Source organism: Ctenocephalides felis, unplaced genomic scaffold (genome assembly GCF_003426905.1).
Source record: "Ctenocephalides felis isolate EL2017-DRISC unplaced genomic scaffold, ASM342690v1 CF-g0.4_SCAFFOLD_01170, whole genome shotgun sequence".
Lineage (NCBI taxonomy): Eukaryota > Metazoa > Arthropoda > Insecta > Siphonaptera > Pulicidae > Ctenocephalides > Ctenocephalides felis.
The window spans coordinates 50,561,913-50,579,968 of record NW_020537324.1 but is presented as its reverse complement, the minus strand read 5'-3'; the positions used below and the strand labels follow the sequence as shown (position 1 = coordinate 50,579,968).

Here is an 18,056-nt window from a genome sequence, read left to right as displayed (position 1 = left end):
TTTAATATTATATTTTTTTTATATTTTGAGATATCTTGAAAATTTTGAAGTTTTCTTTCCGCTGTCTAGCGGATAAACAATGTTACGGAACCCATCAAAATGTAAACAAAATTTATACTTATTATTAAAATTTCTAAAATATTAGATAATTCGATAAGCATATGGGCTGCCTTCCCAAAACTGTAATCAGTTCATCATTTTGAAATACAAGTAAAATGTTAGAATTATTAAAATTTGAAGCTTCATTCTTTTAAAAACTGAATTTTTGGCACTTCTTGTCCCGTATCTTCGCCGGCTGGATCTGCTTTGTCCAAAAACTAATCAGCACCTTTCCTTACCAAAAGGAATCGATTTTTTTTTAAGTCATTCAAATCGGTTGAATCGTGTTCCCAAAATTGTTAACGAAAATTTGTATATGAACACACACACACACACACACATACATACATACACACACACATACATGCATACATTTTTTCTAAGGTAGGAAACCTCTGTCTGAAACGTAAAGGTATATAAAAATTTTCATTTTTGATTCTTTGCGATTACTATATCTTACCCCACGGAATATTAAAAATACACTAGCAAAGATTTCTTAAAATAGCAAATGTAAAAAAAAAATTATTTTTTCAAAGTGTTGAAAAAGTTGAATTTAAAATGCTTGTTTGATTTTTTTTTTATATAACTGTTATTCAAAAATAAGATAGTTTTAGCGATTTATCTTTGCAATTCAACATTCAACACTAATTTGAATTATCTAAACCAAGTTTAATATTCTGCTTGCGTTGCAAGATTTGTATCTTGTCGCAATTTGAATAAGCCGCCGGTCACGGTTATATGAGGTTTAGTTCTAAATCGAAGCCCTTGAGGGTGTATTGCAATTGAGATGCGAGGTAATATAGTTAGCATAACTTGGATTCGTAGTAAATAACATCAATATAGTGAAATCGAAACATCAGATCACCATCTTGTACATTTTTATCTAATTTAGAAAACAAAGTTCAAAATTATTTGAAGCTTTCGCTAGAATATGACTTTTATTTGGTGGCATTGCAATTATTAATATAATTCATAGAATTTGATTTCTATATTTCTATATAGATATTCTATATATAATCTTTATGGTCGTGTTTGTTTTCGATATGGGTTTATAAATCTATAAACATAGTTTTGTAGTCTAATAAACCAACTCTGCCGTGAAATGGAATAAAGTTATGGCAACGCTATGTTACGCAGCTTTTTTTTGTATAAAATGGCATTAAAAACTGTCAAAATGCTAACTATGTAATCTTATCGTAAGTGCATCTTTGTGATGTGCCATAATAACAAATACAAGAAGTTAGATTTTATGTGTAAAACGCCTGATTGCACAGCAAATACATAACATTTTGGCAATCTTTAGTATCATTTTACATGGAAAAAGCAGCGTAACATAGCGTTGCTCATTGGTCTGTTTTACGAGAGAATTGGCCCATAAGTATGTTGTTAGTGCATATATTGTTTTCATGTGCCCTAGATTGTCAAATCAGCGGTTACCATTGTTGACCATAATACACTATTCTATACTAAAGGCATCTTTTCTTTTTTCAAAAAAAAAAAAATATATATATAGTATTTTATGTTTTATACATGTAACAAAAATATTCATATTGTATGTACACCGGAAACATTTTAAATCTTATAAAAAAGTTTTTTGCATAATAAAAAATATGCCGATAGTTATTAAATAAGTAATGTAAGTTTTTTTTAAAATATTTTAGTATGTTATATAAGGCTATGATCTCTAACAGCAAAAAACTGTAATAAAAATCGCCAGAAAAAATATTTGAACAACTTATAAAGATCAGATCAGCTTTACTAAAAACACAATCAATAATATCTATCAAATCTAATGATCAATATCTATCAAACAGTTTTCGAATTTAGTTAAAAGGGTTTTAGGTTTTTGGCTGAACCGTGAACGAAAGTTTTTGCACCCTTCTTTTAATTTGTTTCAGGATAGCTGATGAGCCTCTATCTTTTAAAATTTTGAAATAGATTTAGTAATTACGAGAAAAAATCGACGAAAGGTTAAACATCTCACACAACACACACAGTCTCAAAACCATTCACAGTGAAGATCTGATTTTATCGTGGAAACGAAGTTTTCTCCTACGCAAATTTAAAAAAAAATTGTTTTATATAAGTAATTAATCCACACAAAATTCACTCATAAATGCAGCCAAATATAATTAATTATAAATAATATCGTGTAACATGATGTTATAAACCTAACCATTACATGCCTATCGCATTTCAAATCATTTAATTCATATTTAACCAATGAACATGCTCTTTTTTTGTGAGCACATGAAAAAGTGATAGTATCATACTAAATGTATAAATCTGGTCTCTAGTAGAGTTTAATTTGTTTTTTAATAATATTGCCAATGAATTGGTTTCAGAGACAACTCCTTGAATCGTCGCAGTACTGTGACAAATGCAACCATAATGCGTGTCAATACCGGAACAGTTCGTGTTAAAGTGGCATCGCCCGAAGAGGAAACTCTTGTTCTGGTTGAAGACTCTCCATATTCAGGAAATAACAATCATCATGTGAGAAACATGAAAAAATATCAGGTTGTGCAAGTACATCAAAACCACGTTAATCATAATCCTGGTTTAAATTCGACTCGAACTCTCGCGTCTAAAGTTCTGCTCAGGTGTTCCGAAGTTCTTTCTAATAATACGACAAAATTGTAACCAGTTTTATTTGTGTGAAATATGTCCGCAGCGTTAGAGCACTTAAGTTTCTGGAAAAAATAAAGTGAAATTTAGGCCCGATATAAGGTCAAATTTTAAAGGTGCTCATTTGCACAGTGCATTTAATTAAGAATCTAATATTCTGAGATCTCAACACTTCCATTGCTCAATAACTGTTATTTAGTTAGATTTTTCAAAAAAAAAATTTTATCAAATCATACCCAGTCGGTGAATTAAAATCATAGCTCATGTAGAGATATAGAAGCATTTTCATGTTAAATGTGTGAGTTTTATAGACCAAAGGTGGACGATGTTAAACCATTATCTGATCAATGTGCAGCATTAAAAAGACTATCTTTTAGGCTATAGTGCTTATATTATTGAATGTATAACTATAAATATTTTTCGAATAAATAAAGATGCTTTAAACAATGTTTTTCGATTATTAAAATGATAAATTTTTAACCAAGTATTTGTGTAATATGATAATTATGAAATATTGCGTTTATTCGTAAATGTACGTACAATTGTACCCGCAATAATTGAGGATGAGAAAACCTGTAATTAGAAGTTGTCTATATAATATACAACAATTGTTATAAGAAGTTCTCAATATAAAGATTGTTTTTTTTTATCCAGTTAACTGTGATTGACGAGTATACACGTAATGAAAAAGTGTCACAACTTTGTGTATTGACGAATATCTATACTTGTCATGCATGTATTGACCTTTGGAATTGGAAAAAAACAAATCATTTTCTCTAATTCAAGATGTTAAATATTTTAAGTTATAATATAAATAGTTTTTAGTAGGTTTTAAACATAAGGCAAGTCGTATGAGTTCCCGATATGTGTGCATAATCGACTTAGTCGATAATTGAGGTTTTGTTAAAAAAATTGAACTACTTAACCTCTTAACCGAGTCTCTATAAAAAAATATGTTTATACTTTATTGATACCAAATGATTGAAAAACTATAAAATATATATTGATTATTAATATGTATAAGTACAAAAAGCTCAAAACAAGAACAAGTTTAATAGTCGCGATCAATAATATACGCCTCATCCACACGTAATTTTCGAAGACGCCTTTATGCGTCCTGCCTGGTTAATAGGTTATTTCGAAACTAAAATAATTATTTGTTACTAAAAACTTGCATCCGCACACACATACATCCTTTTTTTTAATATATGCCAAAATGTTCAGAAACTTTTAAAATGTAAAGGTATATAAAAAATTTCATTTTCGATTTTTTTGCGATTACTATAACTTGTTCTATGGGAAGTTAATAATTTAGAAAATGCAGATCGCTCCGACACTAGTAAACCTTCGTTTGAAAGGTGAAACTTCGAGCATTATTTTAATGGTATAAACAAAAAAATCGGTTAAGTGGTTGAAAATGGAAAAACTAATGAAAAAATCGCTATAATTTGCAATATTATTATAATAGAAGGAAGAATGCTGCGAGACTTGTGAAAAAAATTACGCTCTATAAGGTGAAGGTACTTTATCAAAATCTGCTGCTCAAAGATGGTTCGCTCGCTTTTGTTCTGATTATTTTGATGTGAAAGATGTATGGCGCTCCGCTCGTCGAATCACTGAAAAAAATGATGAAATTCTTAAAAATGTAGAGCAAGATAAGTAAATCAGCTCTGTCGACATTAGAAGGAAGTTTGATCAGAAAACTGTTTTGAACCAATTACATAAAGCTAAGTACAAAAGTAAGTTCATTGTGCGGGAAGTGCAATGACATCGAATTATTTCTGAGACATTTCATAATTGGTAAGAAAAAGTAGATCATAAAGAACAATCGGAGTCAAAATAAATCATAGTTTAGTGATGATGAGCGACGACAAACATTTACAAGTCAGGAATGACACTAAACAAGGTGATGCTGTGTTTGTGGTAGGACTGGAAGGTAATCTTCAATCGTAAGTTACTTTTAAATGGTCAGACCATTAATTATTAATTCTATTGTAAATAAATAGAGAGATTGCGCCAAACAATTGAAAGAAAACGGCTTCAATTAAAGATATTGTCATCCATCATGACAAAGCCCGACCATACACTTATTTGAAGACCTGCCAAAAAGTTGCGAAAGCATAGTTGAGAAATTTTTATGCATACACCGTATACTGTAGACATATCACCCTCTGACTAATATTTGTTCCGATCTCTGCATAACTATCTGGAATTTAACTGATTTCAAAAAGAGCTGGCAAAAAGCACTTGATTTAGTTTTTCAACCAGAAACCACAGAAGTTCTTCACCGATGGCATCATGGTGAACTCGAAAAATAGTGAAACATTGTCGATATTGATGAAGCATATTTTTGAATAAATTTATTTTAATTTATGAAAAACTTGTTGAGTTTCACTAAATAAACGAAACAAACTTTTATTTGACCCAATATTTAAGTATCACTCTGCAGCAAAAATTTGAATTCCTATGTTTTATGTATAATATTATATTTGATGGTCATGAATATATTATATATTAATTATTATTATATTAATATATTTATATTGAATTTATCACATTTTTTAGTTTAATACGTATAATTGTAATGTAGTATAGTTTTTTTTATTATAGTATGTTTTAACCAACGAAATAAAATGTAGTATTATAACTTTTAATTTTGTAAAAAAAATCTTTTTTATCTGATATATTACAGCACTGTTCTATGAGCGCGCCACGATTAACTGGTTTAATTGAAAATAATTGTAATTGTTTATAAATAGATTTGGGTGTAAAAAAAATAGTGAATGCTGATGATAAGATAAATAAATGTGTTTATTAACATTTAATAAAATTTTGAATTAACCGTTTCTAGCGTTTATGATTGAAGTTTTGAAAATGCGTATATTTACACTATTATAAAAAATACAATTTTTAATCAATTAGATATCATAGTGTTTCGAATAATATTACAGTAATCATCAAATAGAGTATATTATATAATTAACTATCTAAGAATATGGGTGCGAGAAGATCTTTGAAAATTTGAATTATTTTCGGAGATATAGGCATTTTACTCACAGATGTGTATGACAGATTATCGCCAGATAAATTATTAATTCGATGTTTAGGTTCAGAAACTCAGAACAATAATGAGTCCCTAAACTCGTTGATTTGGACTTTCGCACCGAAACATATTCATTTCCGATCTCAGGTTGTGCATCCAACGCTTCAAAGGAGACAAGAATTGCTCGATTAGAAGAGAGAAACGCAAAACATAGTTTTTTTGAAGTACAAGAAAGTCTGATGCATGAAGCAGAAATGGCAGATTAAATAAAAGTAAGTATAACATAACATTTCATGACTTTGACAGCGAAAAACTTCACGCGAAACTTTAAATGCGTTTTCGTTTTTCACTTTCTCAGTACTCTTTCCACGATTTCTCGAGTTCTACTAAACCAAGTCGCTTGAAATTTTCAGAGAGTTTTGTTTATAGACCTATCTGTAGCCCGAACTAGCATCATCCCCAAGTTCTAATTCTTACTATTTTTAAAAAATTCGAGAGACTCAAAAAGATAGTAAAAAAATCACTTTTTTCAATTGCCATTTTGTAAAAAAAATATTTTTTACTCATTGCTAGTTTGGGCGATTGTGACAATCTTTTTTTTATTTCAAGATGGCTAAGAGGTTTGAAATCATGGGAAGACTTAGGTGCCAATTTTTTGAGACCCCCCACTTCATCAACTGACAGTTTTTTTTAAATTTCAACTTTTTTTTTAACTTCCCGACGATTTTCATGATTTTTTTGACGGTAGGCACAATAGTCTTATTTATAGATCATACTAAAATGTTACGGGCCCTACGACAAGTGTTGTCAAATTTAGACCTTTCATCGACGTTTGCTCAAAAACGCCTGAATCGATTTCAGAAATTTAAAAGCCATTTGATGTATCTCATTTGTCAGTTTTGTGCGACAATCTGCCGAGCCGTTTCTTTATAATTTGGAAAAAAGTGTTAAACTATTCGCCCACATTTAAGCTCATGCTACCGAATCGATTTTAAAAAACCAAAAATTGTTCGAATCATATTAAATGGGAATGATACTGATTATAGTTTTAGGTGAAAATCTACCGAGCCGTTTACTTAACTGTTGAAAACAAAATTAAGCCGATTTTCAGGGAACTTTTTTTGGTGATATATATCATGGCCTTATAGAACTTATTGAAATATTACGGCCTTACGATAAGTTGTTTAATTTTGAAAATTCATTAAAGTTTGAGAAAATGATTAGTTTTTTGACGTTTGTTAAAACTAATTTAGACGATTTACTTGTTTATCTATTTGTTACTAATTTAGACGATTTACATGGTATAGCGATAGAGTAAAACTTTAAAAAGAAAAAAGTTCCATGAAAATTGGCTTAATTTTTTTGCAACACTAAACCATTAAAGTCCTACGGAAACTAGTTCAAGTATAAAAATTATTTATTTTTGAAAACTTTGCTTTTAGAAAATACTCCGACCGGATTAACGTGTTCTATTTTTAATTTGTGTAATAAATCCACTTCGAATACTTTGAACCACTCATAAATTAATTTATTTATCATGGATTAATACGATTATTTACACATATCGGGAAGTTTATGTAACTTGCCTTAAGACAAAATACCAATACCACCTAGTTTATTTTTTATTTTTTGATTTTAATAATATTAATAAACAGGTGATAAAAAATGGATAGTAAAAACATCCATTGCTTTGTTTTACAACACTTTAAAAACGACCTAAAATTCTTTACTGCTCTACACTAGAATACCCCCTTAAGTTCTAATGCGGTTTTAACTTATTAGTAAGCGTGAATTATTTCCTGCATTATTATTGTTACAATACAGCTAGTTTATTATACTAGTGAATATCACAGATATGTACTTAAATATATATGTAAACTTCTTAAGTATGTGTCATTTTGCCTTAAGGCACGTCGCATGAAGTGTAAATAATCGACTTAATCGATTAGATTTCAAATTTGGATCTGCCTTTCCTAAAAACTAATCAGCATCACGTCTCCCCGTCAATACGATTCGAATCATTTTTGAATTATTCAAATCCGTGTTTGCAAAATCGTCGACGAAATTTTTTCTAAGGTAGGCCAAAATGTTCAGAAACCTTCGAAATGTAAAGAGATGAAAAGTACTCATTTATTATCTTTATAAAAATATCTGATAATTTGAAATGTCGACATGTCCAATGATCATTTTTGGCCGCCATATATTAAATTTTTTTAAAGTTTTTTTTAGTATCTGCTCTATCTCCCAAAAATTTAATCATTTCTTCATTTCGTCATTATAAATAAAATGTTTTTTAACGTCCCGTAGGGTAGTTATAGCAATGGGCCGAAAATCGAAAATGAAAATTTCCGATTTGAATGATCTAAAGGGCGTTCAATTTGTAATGATTGGGAGAAGAGGTGATTAGTTTCTGGCAAAGGCAGGTCCAGCCAATTCAAAGATACAGACCTAAATGTGCAAAAATTGGCCGTTTTTGGAAGAACTAAGCGTCCGATTTCAATGATTCAAAGAACTTTCTGCTTGTTTCAACAAAATTGCTTTTTGAAAAAAAAAATTGTTAAAAATTTTTTTTCAATATTTTTTTTTGTATATTAAAAATAATTCAGATTTTAATTTTAATTCTGACTAAAGTTCTAACATACTTAAAACATACAATTTCAACTTTGCAATTCAATTTATGTTTTTCTTATAAATATTAGACAATGTTATAATATTTATAAAAATCTATTTGAAAACATTTAATATTCCTCGAACATATCATCACGGTACGGGAAGGTCCAGCAATTTGCCTTAAGGCACGATGCCATACACCAACTAGTTAAATTTTTCAAATCGGACGCTCCGTTCTTCCAAAATTGTATCCGCACATATTCACACAAAGATTCATTTTTTCTATTCGAATGTTTTTTGAATTATTCAAATCGGTTGATCGGTGTACCCGAAATCGTCGACGAAAATTTATATCTACACACACACACATACATCAATTTTTTCTAAGATATGCCAAAATGTTAAGAAACCTTTCAAACATAAAGATATGCAAAGACTTGGCTTTAATATTATCATTGAGATTTAATTTTACAATTTGAAATATTTTTACTAGGTACTATAATTAAAACAATATTTATTTCTTAAATAAAAATATTTATATCTTATAAGATTACATCAGTTAACATCAATTACAATATTTTGTTTTGCTTTCTCAGATGGTTTTAATCGCAATAAATTGGCTGTCTGAATTTCTGAATCGTCTTCAGCTACACTTGATCCAGCTAAAAGCAAATGCATTGCGCCTTCAAGATTAGCCAATTCTAAACTTAACTGCTCTTCTTCGGATATTCTACTTCCTAATCTAATTATCATTTTTATAACATCAGGTGGAAATTGATTTAAGCTATTATCATGTACATCAAGAAAAACATTGGCAACATCAATCAATGTTCTCGTGAACCGGTGGTCTCCGATATATTTTATGAGAAACCTAAGAAGTGCTTTAACTATCTTCATATTTCTACCTGCAACAGCAGCATGCAATCCTTTTCTTCGCAACAATTCTTGCATCAACGATACAGTCACATGTGGATTTTTGTTAACAACATAAGGCTGCAAAACAATATCTAATGCTTTTGAATATTCAAATTTCCTCAAACAAGTATCATGCTTGGACTGTAATTCTTTTAATGTTTCAGGCACCACCGTATCAACTAAAGTTGAATGTGTGTTAGATGCATATTTATATGATTTAATCTTGCGTTCTGCTTTAGTAGCTTTGACTTTTTCGTCCCTTCTATGAATTGAAACTAAACCATCAACCATTCCAGCTACTAATGTTTCATCATTTTTAGAAATTGCCAAACTAAGTACTGCACTTGGATATACAATTGTGTGTATTACATTATATGTAGAAATATCATAAACTTTTACATGGCGATCTAGGCTCCCGGAGAGTAAACGTTTATTTTCAGAAGCTAACCTGAGACAAGTGACTGTTTTATGATGTTGTATTATTTTAGCTAAAAGACGACCAGCTAGAACATCCCAAACCTTGAAAGAAGTCAATGATTAATAAAGGTATTAAAACTAATAATATTTTATATTTTAATATTATATATCTACTATTCAAACTAAATCTATTTTAAAAATTTGTATGTATTAGATATACCTTTATATCTGTACCTCCTGCAGTAAGAAAAATACCACCAGTTGGTAAAAATAAAACTGATTCCACAGGATTGCCATGATCAACTTTTATTACAGATTTTGTTGAATCTCTATCATCCCACATATTTATTATACCATCATATCCACCAGAAAGTAATATATTTGGACTTACTGGACTACAACATCCTGCTCTTATGTAATCCTTGTGTCCAATGAAGTTTGTAATAGATTTTTCACTTGGGATATCCCAAAGTTTTACACTTTTATCATCCGAAAAGCTCGCAATTTGATTCATATTTGATGTAAAAGATGTTCTATGTACCTGGAATTTTTAATAAATTATTTTAATATAACTCATTAACATGTGTTATTTAATTAACTAACTAACATACTGGTGCTGTATGTCCAGAAAATAAACGTAGCATGCTTTTAGAACTGACATCAAAAAGTTTAACATGTGATTCTTCTCCACCAGCACATAATAATTTTCCATCTTTTCTAAAAGTTCCACCATAGGCACTTTCACGAAATCGTGATATATTTTTTGCTACCAGTTTAGTAATTGGATTATACAACTGCACTCGTATTGAACAAGTAACTGCAAAGTAATATGGTTCTACTGGAGAAAAGTCTATATGATCTATAGCTCCAAATTCTTTAACTAATACTGGTACCTACAACAGAAAATAAAATGGTAGTGAAACAAGAAATAAAATGTAAATAAAATAAAAACTAAGAATAATAATTAATTAATACCCCTATTTTTTTCCAATAAATTGTATCATCTGTATCAATAGGTTTCGATTTTATATATATTTTACTATTCGTTTTCTTAAAAGATGCCATTCTGACATTTATTTATGTATATTTTAATTATTTTAGTTATTTATTATTTTGTAATAAAAATATTTATGATGTGCACGTGAAAGAGGTTATGTTTAGCACATGTAGTTTGACGTTTACAAAAGTTATGGCGTTGAATCACCGAACACTATTCAGCCGTTTCTCATTCGTTAACGCATCAACTATTGTAAAGGTGCGCCCTCACCTATCGAACGAGCACGAACGAACATGACGAACATGAAAATACAAAGAAAAACGATCACGAACGAAGGCAAATCATTCCAAACAATCTTGAACAAACGCTTCAAAGCAGTGAGGGCTTGAATATACTCTTCCTAGACAATATAATAATGATACTCTACTTTTATCTATGGCTTGAACGTCCGCAAAACAATGCATGACTACTATAACATCAGAAAAGAAAAATGTTTGTCTACATTCGTGTACATACGAGCACGACACTGCACATACGAGTTCAAACATAAACAAACAATTTTCTTTAATGTACCGACAAGTTGCGCAACATTGCTCGCTATGTTTGCTCGTGTTTGTTGTGGCTCCACACTATGCTCAACAGGCATAGATAAAATAAATGTGAACAGGTTTATCATTGCATGTTCATTTGCATTCATAGATAAAAGAAGAATATATGCACTCATAGATGAAAAAGAGCATGTTTGCATTCATGCTATGTTTATTTATTTATAGATGAAGGAGGAGTATTTATGTTTTTATCCATTATTTATCTATGACGTAAATGGTTGCAAAAAGCGTCAATGGCGCTAGTGTTTCTTTGTGAGTTGTGAGAGTGTCTGTCTAGGCGAAGCTCACGTTTCTTGGTTCTATGTACAGTTCAGATACAGATACACATTTGGCAGTTTGACATCGTTTTAAATTCGTTTTATTGTCGTGTGTTTATTGTGTATGCCGTATATTCACTTTCACCATGAGCTCGAAGCCGACAAAAACTTCTGTTACATCTACGAGCTCGGTGCAAAGTATCACGTCTCCTACTGCTTCTTATACCTCGGCTAATTTTCGTCCTACTAGTCCTAAGCTGCACAGTCGTTTGCAGGAAAAAACTGATCTGCAAAATTTAAATGATCGCTTTGCATGTTATATAGATCGGGTAAGGCATTTAGAAGCTGAAAATTCACGCTTAAGTAGAACACTTCAGTTATCAAAAGAGACTGAAACTAGAGAAACCTTAACTTTGAGGACTACATATGATAAAGAACTGTCGGATGCTCGAAAATTGTTAGATGACACTGCCAGAGACAAGGCAAAACTCGAAATTGATGCTCAGAGATTATGGGAGGAAAATCATGAGTTGAAAACAAGGTTAGTTACACATGTTATTTATTGCTTATATTAACATCTTGGGTGAAAAATAATATAAAAATTATCTAAATGTTTATTTATTTAACCCTTTTCCGTGCCATTTAGCCCCACATTGGGCTCAAATGTTAGACATTAACACTTGTTATGCTCAAGAAAGGTACCAATACGAGACAAAGTGTAAATACCCCATATATAGACACCTTTCCACAGTACCGACTATCTATTTACAAACCTGGCCTGGATACCATAATGGAATGTAACATATTAATGTAATCTTATGTTATTTAGGCATTCATATCTGCATACACTTGGCACACTTGGCATTCATATCTGCATACAGGCACTTATGCTTACACACACCCGAACATTCTTTTATATGTAAATTCAAATACACTATAGTAATGCTAACAATTTCTAATTGAATTTTTTTTACATTAATATTAATTAGAGAATTAAAAAACACTATAATAGTCCCTCTGTTCATGTGGCAGTTCAATATGTAGTTTTTTATGGTTTTTGAAGTCTGCACTATGCGGGTTAATCTCAGTCCTCGGATCCAGCATATCAGGTTCAATCACACCATAAATTTTTTTTCTTGAGTGCACAAAGTGCTTTAGATATTTCAAAATAATTTTTTGCACTCTATTCAGTTTATTTTGTGATAGTTCTGTATAGGATTCTAGAATAGTTCTAACAAGGGTAAAGTACAAAATGTAGAGTCCATGTTGATTACACCTTACGAAGCTAAGAGTTCGAAGAGCTTGAAGGGTGATTTTATTATGTTGTGCTCCAAAGTGTTTCATGAAATTGACACAGTTCATTTGAATTACAGGATTGACATAGAACGCGTTTTTTAACATTCAACATATTAATCTATTAATTTCACATTAATGGTATAATTTTACATCAGTTATTTAATTTGGTAATATCTTGTTGTAAATATAGTATATTGTTATCAGAAAATATCTACAGTAGGTGTTTATAATATAAAACAGTGAGGTATGAAGAAAACATAAGATATTTTGTTTCCAAATATATATTTACATAAATATATATAAAATATAAATAAAATTATAAATTAAATATGGAATGATACTAAACGAATGAATGATTAATTTGAAAAGATTGCATTCAAATATGTTAATACATCACTCTCATTTAGTAAATTAAACTTCTATGGGGAATGACTCTAACAAAATATAATTTGAAATTCATTTTAAATATCTTATTATAAATAATCAACACATGTTTATTTTATTACAAAATCAGCAAAAGGAGCTTGGTTCAAAAACCTACAGTAAATTTGCTATCTCAAAATAATTTATATTTAAAATAATAGTTTATCCAAATTTATTTTATGGTACTAATATTCAAGTACTAATTTTGCGGTAAAACTAGTTAAGTATAACTAATTTATATGTCTACTTCAATTTAATTTGAAACTTCAGGCTAGACAAGAAATCAAAAGATTTAATCTTAGCCGAGACTGATGTTCGAAAGTATGAGAGCAAATGCTCGGAACTCAATGGTAAATTCAATATGGCTGTTTTAGAATGCAATAAAGCAATAGATGATCGCAAGGTACTTAATATGTCATTTTGTATTATTGTATGAAATGTTTGATAAACATAATTATTTAGCATTAATGTTATTTTTATATTTTTAAGGAATTAGAGAGTGAGCTGAATAACCGAAGAAATCAATTAGAAGAACTTCGCAAAAATCTAGAAGAAGAAATATTAGTTCGTGTAGATGTAGAAAATAATTTGCAGAGTTTGAGGGAGGAATTAGCTTTTAAACATGAGGTAATTATAATTTCATTTTTTCATTTGGATGGAATTTTTTTTGCAGAATATAATAATTGTTTTGCATTTTGCTAACACTTATTCTTATAGGTCTATCAGCAAGAACTCAAAGAAACTAGTATGCGACGTAAGGTTGAATTAAGTGAAATTGATGGAGATCTTGCAAAACAATATGAAGCAAAAATGCAAGAGACTATGCAGGAACTTCGTGATCAGTATGAGGAACAAATTAGTTCAAACCGCGCTAAAATTGAAGACATCTATAAACAAAAGGTGAACATATGTCAATGCACTAATTTTTCATCTGGTTTATGCAAAATTGCATATTTGTCTTTCAAATCTATTACCTTAAGGTGAAAATTAGCAAATTGTAATGTACATGTACATTTAAAAACATAATAATCTATTTTAAATTAATGAAATATTAACGCCATACCGTAAAATTATAAGCATTATTATTTCTTTATTTATTTTTAGATCAAAAATTTAGAAGGTGTGGCTACTCACAACAGTAGTGCTGCTACAGCAGCAGCTGAAGAATTAAATCAAGCACGAACTAAGATTGAAGGTTTATGCAATCGTGTAAATGAATTGGAGGCTTCTTACAATGCTGCTAATGTAAGTCTAACATTATTCATTTATACACTTAAATTTGTGTATGTGTATAGTTAATAGATACTCACTGGTTGTATATATATATATATATATATATATATATATATATATATGTTTAATTGAGTTTAATATTCGGGCGTAACATCAATAAAAATATTTCAATATCTATATTCATTCATATTTCATATTCATATTTCAATAAATATATTTTTATTGATGTTACGCCCGAATATTAAACTCAAATTAAACATATATATCAACATCAAATTCAAGACTATTCAAAAATATATATATATATATATATATATATATATATATATATTATATATATATGACACCAATTTTCACTATTTGCGCAGCATATGTTTTATAATTGTTTCATATTTTATGAATACAGCAACGCAGCAAAGAGTTAGAAAAAACGCTAGAAGAAGCACATAGGCGTCATTCTGATGATATGCATCAAGTAGAAGCAGAATTGCGCCTCCTCCGAGAGGAAATGGTTGGGCAGTTGCAGGAATATCAAGATCTGATGGATATTAAGGTCTGCTTAGATATGGAAATAGCAACCTATAGGAAATTGCTAGAAGGCGAGGAAACCAGGTTTGTATTATATGGCAGTAATGTAACATATATGAAAAAATTGGCCAAACGAGTTACCATTTACTCTCTATGCTAAAAATAATAACTTGCAGATATCATTTTATTAGTACAATAAATTAGTGAATTCATGTTCTCATTCGCATCTTTGCTACTTATTTGTTTATTTATTTTACAAGCTCACAGTACAATGATATTATTATAATAAAAGGATTTATATCAATATGTTACTTTTTTTGTTTATAAAATTCATTTATATTTATTTATTTATTATTTTTAGTTAATTCATAATTATTTTTGAAATATATATATATATTAACAATTTTTTATGTATTTTAAAAGTTTAATATTTAAAAACGAATTTAAATTAGAACGAAAAGAGTTTAATACATATAATTGAATTAGGTATGATAAATAAAAATAGAATTATAAGCATATTTAATTGAAAGTTGTCAATTAAATTGAAATAAATAAATAAATAAATATTTTTGCTTTGAACAGATTAAACACCAGCCAGGCAACATCCAGCACAGGTGGAAAGCGTAAACGCACTTTACTGAAAGAATCGCATGAAATCAGTCTTAGTGAATTTACTGAACATGTAATCTGCAAAGGAGATATTGCAATAATAATGAAATGTGACGCAGAAGGTCGTTACATTAAGCTGACAAATAATGGGATTAAAGTATGAAATTTTTTTTGCCCCACCCAATTTGCGTGCACTATATTACATATTCACAAAATAAAATATACTAATTTCTTATAAAATTTATTTCAACTAATTGGTTATGATTTTTATGTAATTCTCCTTTTGACGTTGGGTCAATTCGTTTAGTTGGTTTTAGCACCCGTATTCAAAATTGTTTTATATATCAATATTTTAACTTAAGGCAGGCTGCAAAAACCTCTCGATAGGTGTAATAATTGACTTGATCAACCGAAATTGAGATTTAAATATTTAGATGAAATTAGTTCCACTCTTTATTTCGGAAATCAAGTTTTTGCTTTCACTTCAATCTAAACATCACAATTTCCAATTGGATTTTCTCATTTTCTCAAACACATTTAAATTATCTATCTATCTAAGACACAAATTTTGATTTAATAATTTATCAAACTTCAATGAGTTTTTAAAATTAAACTACTTGTCGTAAGGCCGTGATATTTCAGTAAGTTCTATAAGACCATGATATCCATTACAAAAAAAAGTTTCATAAAAATTGCCAAAAAAAAAACAGTTAATTACAAGGAAACGGTTTGGTTGCATTCACCCAAAACTAATCAGTATCATTCTGAACCAATATCTTTCGAACAGTTTTTGTTTTTCCGAAATCGATTCAGGATTTTGAGCTAAAAGGTGGACAAAAATTTTGAAATTGTGCCAGCGAATCTTTAACAAAACTTAATCAGGTCGATTTTCAACCAATATTTTTTGGTTTATGAATTTTTGTTTTCGGATTATGAATATGGACTTGCATTGATTAGTTTTCAGCGACGACTGGCCGTGCCATTTTCTAAAAATTCTCAGAAACGTGTAAATATTTTTGTCAATGTTTTAGTGGTTGTTCGTGCAACATAAAAGGCAAAGTTCCACTTGCGACTACTTTATCTTAGTATTGGTGGGTTATTTTGTATGTATTCAATCTTGTAAGATTGGTGAAAAAGAGACTTTTTTGATGGTCAAAACTCAATATATATTTATTTAGTTTAGCTCTTTTTTCCCTTCCATTATGGCACTAATACTCTGTTTTATACATTACTTTGTAAAATGTGACATGATTGTTTTTAATTAGGAAGTTTTTCTTGGTGGCTGGAAACTTATCCAAAAAGCAGGTAATGCTGAAACTGTGTTCAAATTTCACCACACTCTTAAACTCGATCCTGGGGCAAGCACTACTGTTTGGTCACTGAATGAGCAGCAACATCATGAACCTTCAAATAATATAGTTATGAAAGGAAAGAAATGGCTTGTTAATGACATCATTTATACATCTTTGACAAACAGTAATGGAGAGGTAATTAATCGCATGCATTATTCATTCTCTCTGGAATGTATTATTTACATTACTATACTTGCATGTAATTTTTTTTTGTGCATTTTTTTTTTTCAAATAATTTAATTAGAATTTTGAATAATTAATATGAAATTGGTAATTCGAAAATCAAATGTTTTTTAAATAGGAAGTGGCAACATTTGAACTAGTGCAAAATAAGTTGGCCAGTCGTTCTTCGCGCATGCAACATTCTGGACAAACCAAATCACTTGGCTCCCAGGAACTTCATGAGCAGGTATTTATTACAAATTTATCTTTTTAACTGTACACTTTGTTGCGATTGAACCGAGTGAAAGAATTTTTTTTATGTTGGACTGTTGATATTATGTTTTAATTTCTTAGTTTTACAAATTGAAATATTTATTTAACAATATGATGTGCTTATAAGGATCCTTCTTGAACAACACACACATATACAAAACACTCATAGTTGTCAGTATTCTTTGTAAAATTTTGTTGTCATGCTTGATTTTTCAGGTGATATTTTTATTAAATATCAATATTTGACAAATTAAATTGAACATTTGTTTTGCTAATTGTGGTGGTAAAAATCGTTACTAAATTGGTGTTGGTGTTGCAGGCTTGTGATTCATTTAAAAATGTTAGACTTATTTCACTTCGACTATTTAATTACCTTCAGCTCTTTATCACATTTGCAATCAATAATTATTGATATGATGATTAATTCTAAAATTTTTTTTTAATTAATACTATAACTTATAATGTCATTTCAGGAAGATCCACAACAGCCAGCTCAAGAAAAATGTCGAGTAATGTAAAACTTGATACAAATTTATAAAATTTTCATTTTGAAAAGAAAATAACATAATTGAAGACTTATAAAACAACCAAGTGAAATATGTTCAG

General features: G+C 29.5%; 2 protein-coding genes across 2 annotated transcripts; one reads left to right on the top strand and one right to left on the bottom strand.

Moving 5' to 3' along the window:
* Positions 1-8,878: 8,878 nt before the first annotated feature.
* On the bottom strand, positions 8,879-10,777 carry LOC113366626 (U3 small nucleolar RNA-associated protein 15 homolog). The gene is made up of 4 exons (XM_026608262.1): positions 10,688-10,777; positions 10,324-10,605; positions 9,933-10,253; positions 8,879-9,814 (listed from the first exon to the last, which is right to left on the bottom strand). The coding sequence occupies exons 1-4, from the start codon at positions 10,775-10,777 to the stop codon at positions 8,936-8,938; spliced, it is 1,572 nt and encodes a 523-aa protein (XP_026464047.1). The 3' UTR covers positions 8,879-8,935.
* A 938-nt stretch (positions 10,778-11,715) lies between these two features.
* Positions 11,716-17,069, top strand: LOC113367362 (lamin-C-like; the record flags this gene model as incomplete). The annotated part of the gene is made up of 9 exons (XM_026608973.1): positions 11,716-11,732; positions 11,817-12,115; positions 13,564-13,696; positions 13,783-13,920; positions 14,011-14,193; positions 14,398-14,538; positions 14,933-15,138; positions 15,637-15,820; positions 16,929-17,069. Coding segments are annotated over exons 1-9 (1,437 nt in total), but the record flags the coding sequence as incomplete, so codon positions are not given.
* Between the last annotated feature and the right edge of the window lie 987 nt (positions 17,070-18,056).

Coding starts and splice junctions, on each gene's coding strand:
- LOC113366626 (XM_026608262.1), bottom strand. CDS start 10,777: ATGGCATCTTTTAAGAAAACGAATAGTAAAATATATATAAAATCGAAA. Junction 10,254..10,323: donor TTTCTGGACATACAGCACCA/GTATGTTAGTTA, acceptor TAAAAATTCCAG/GTACATAGAACATCTTTTAC. Junction 9,815..9,932: donor CAGGAGGTACAGATATAAAG/GTATATCTAATA, acceptor ACTTCTTTCAAG/GTTTGGGATGTTCTAGCTGG.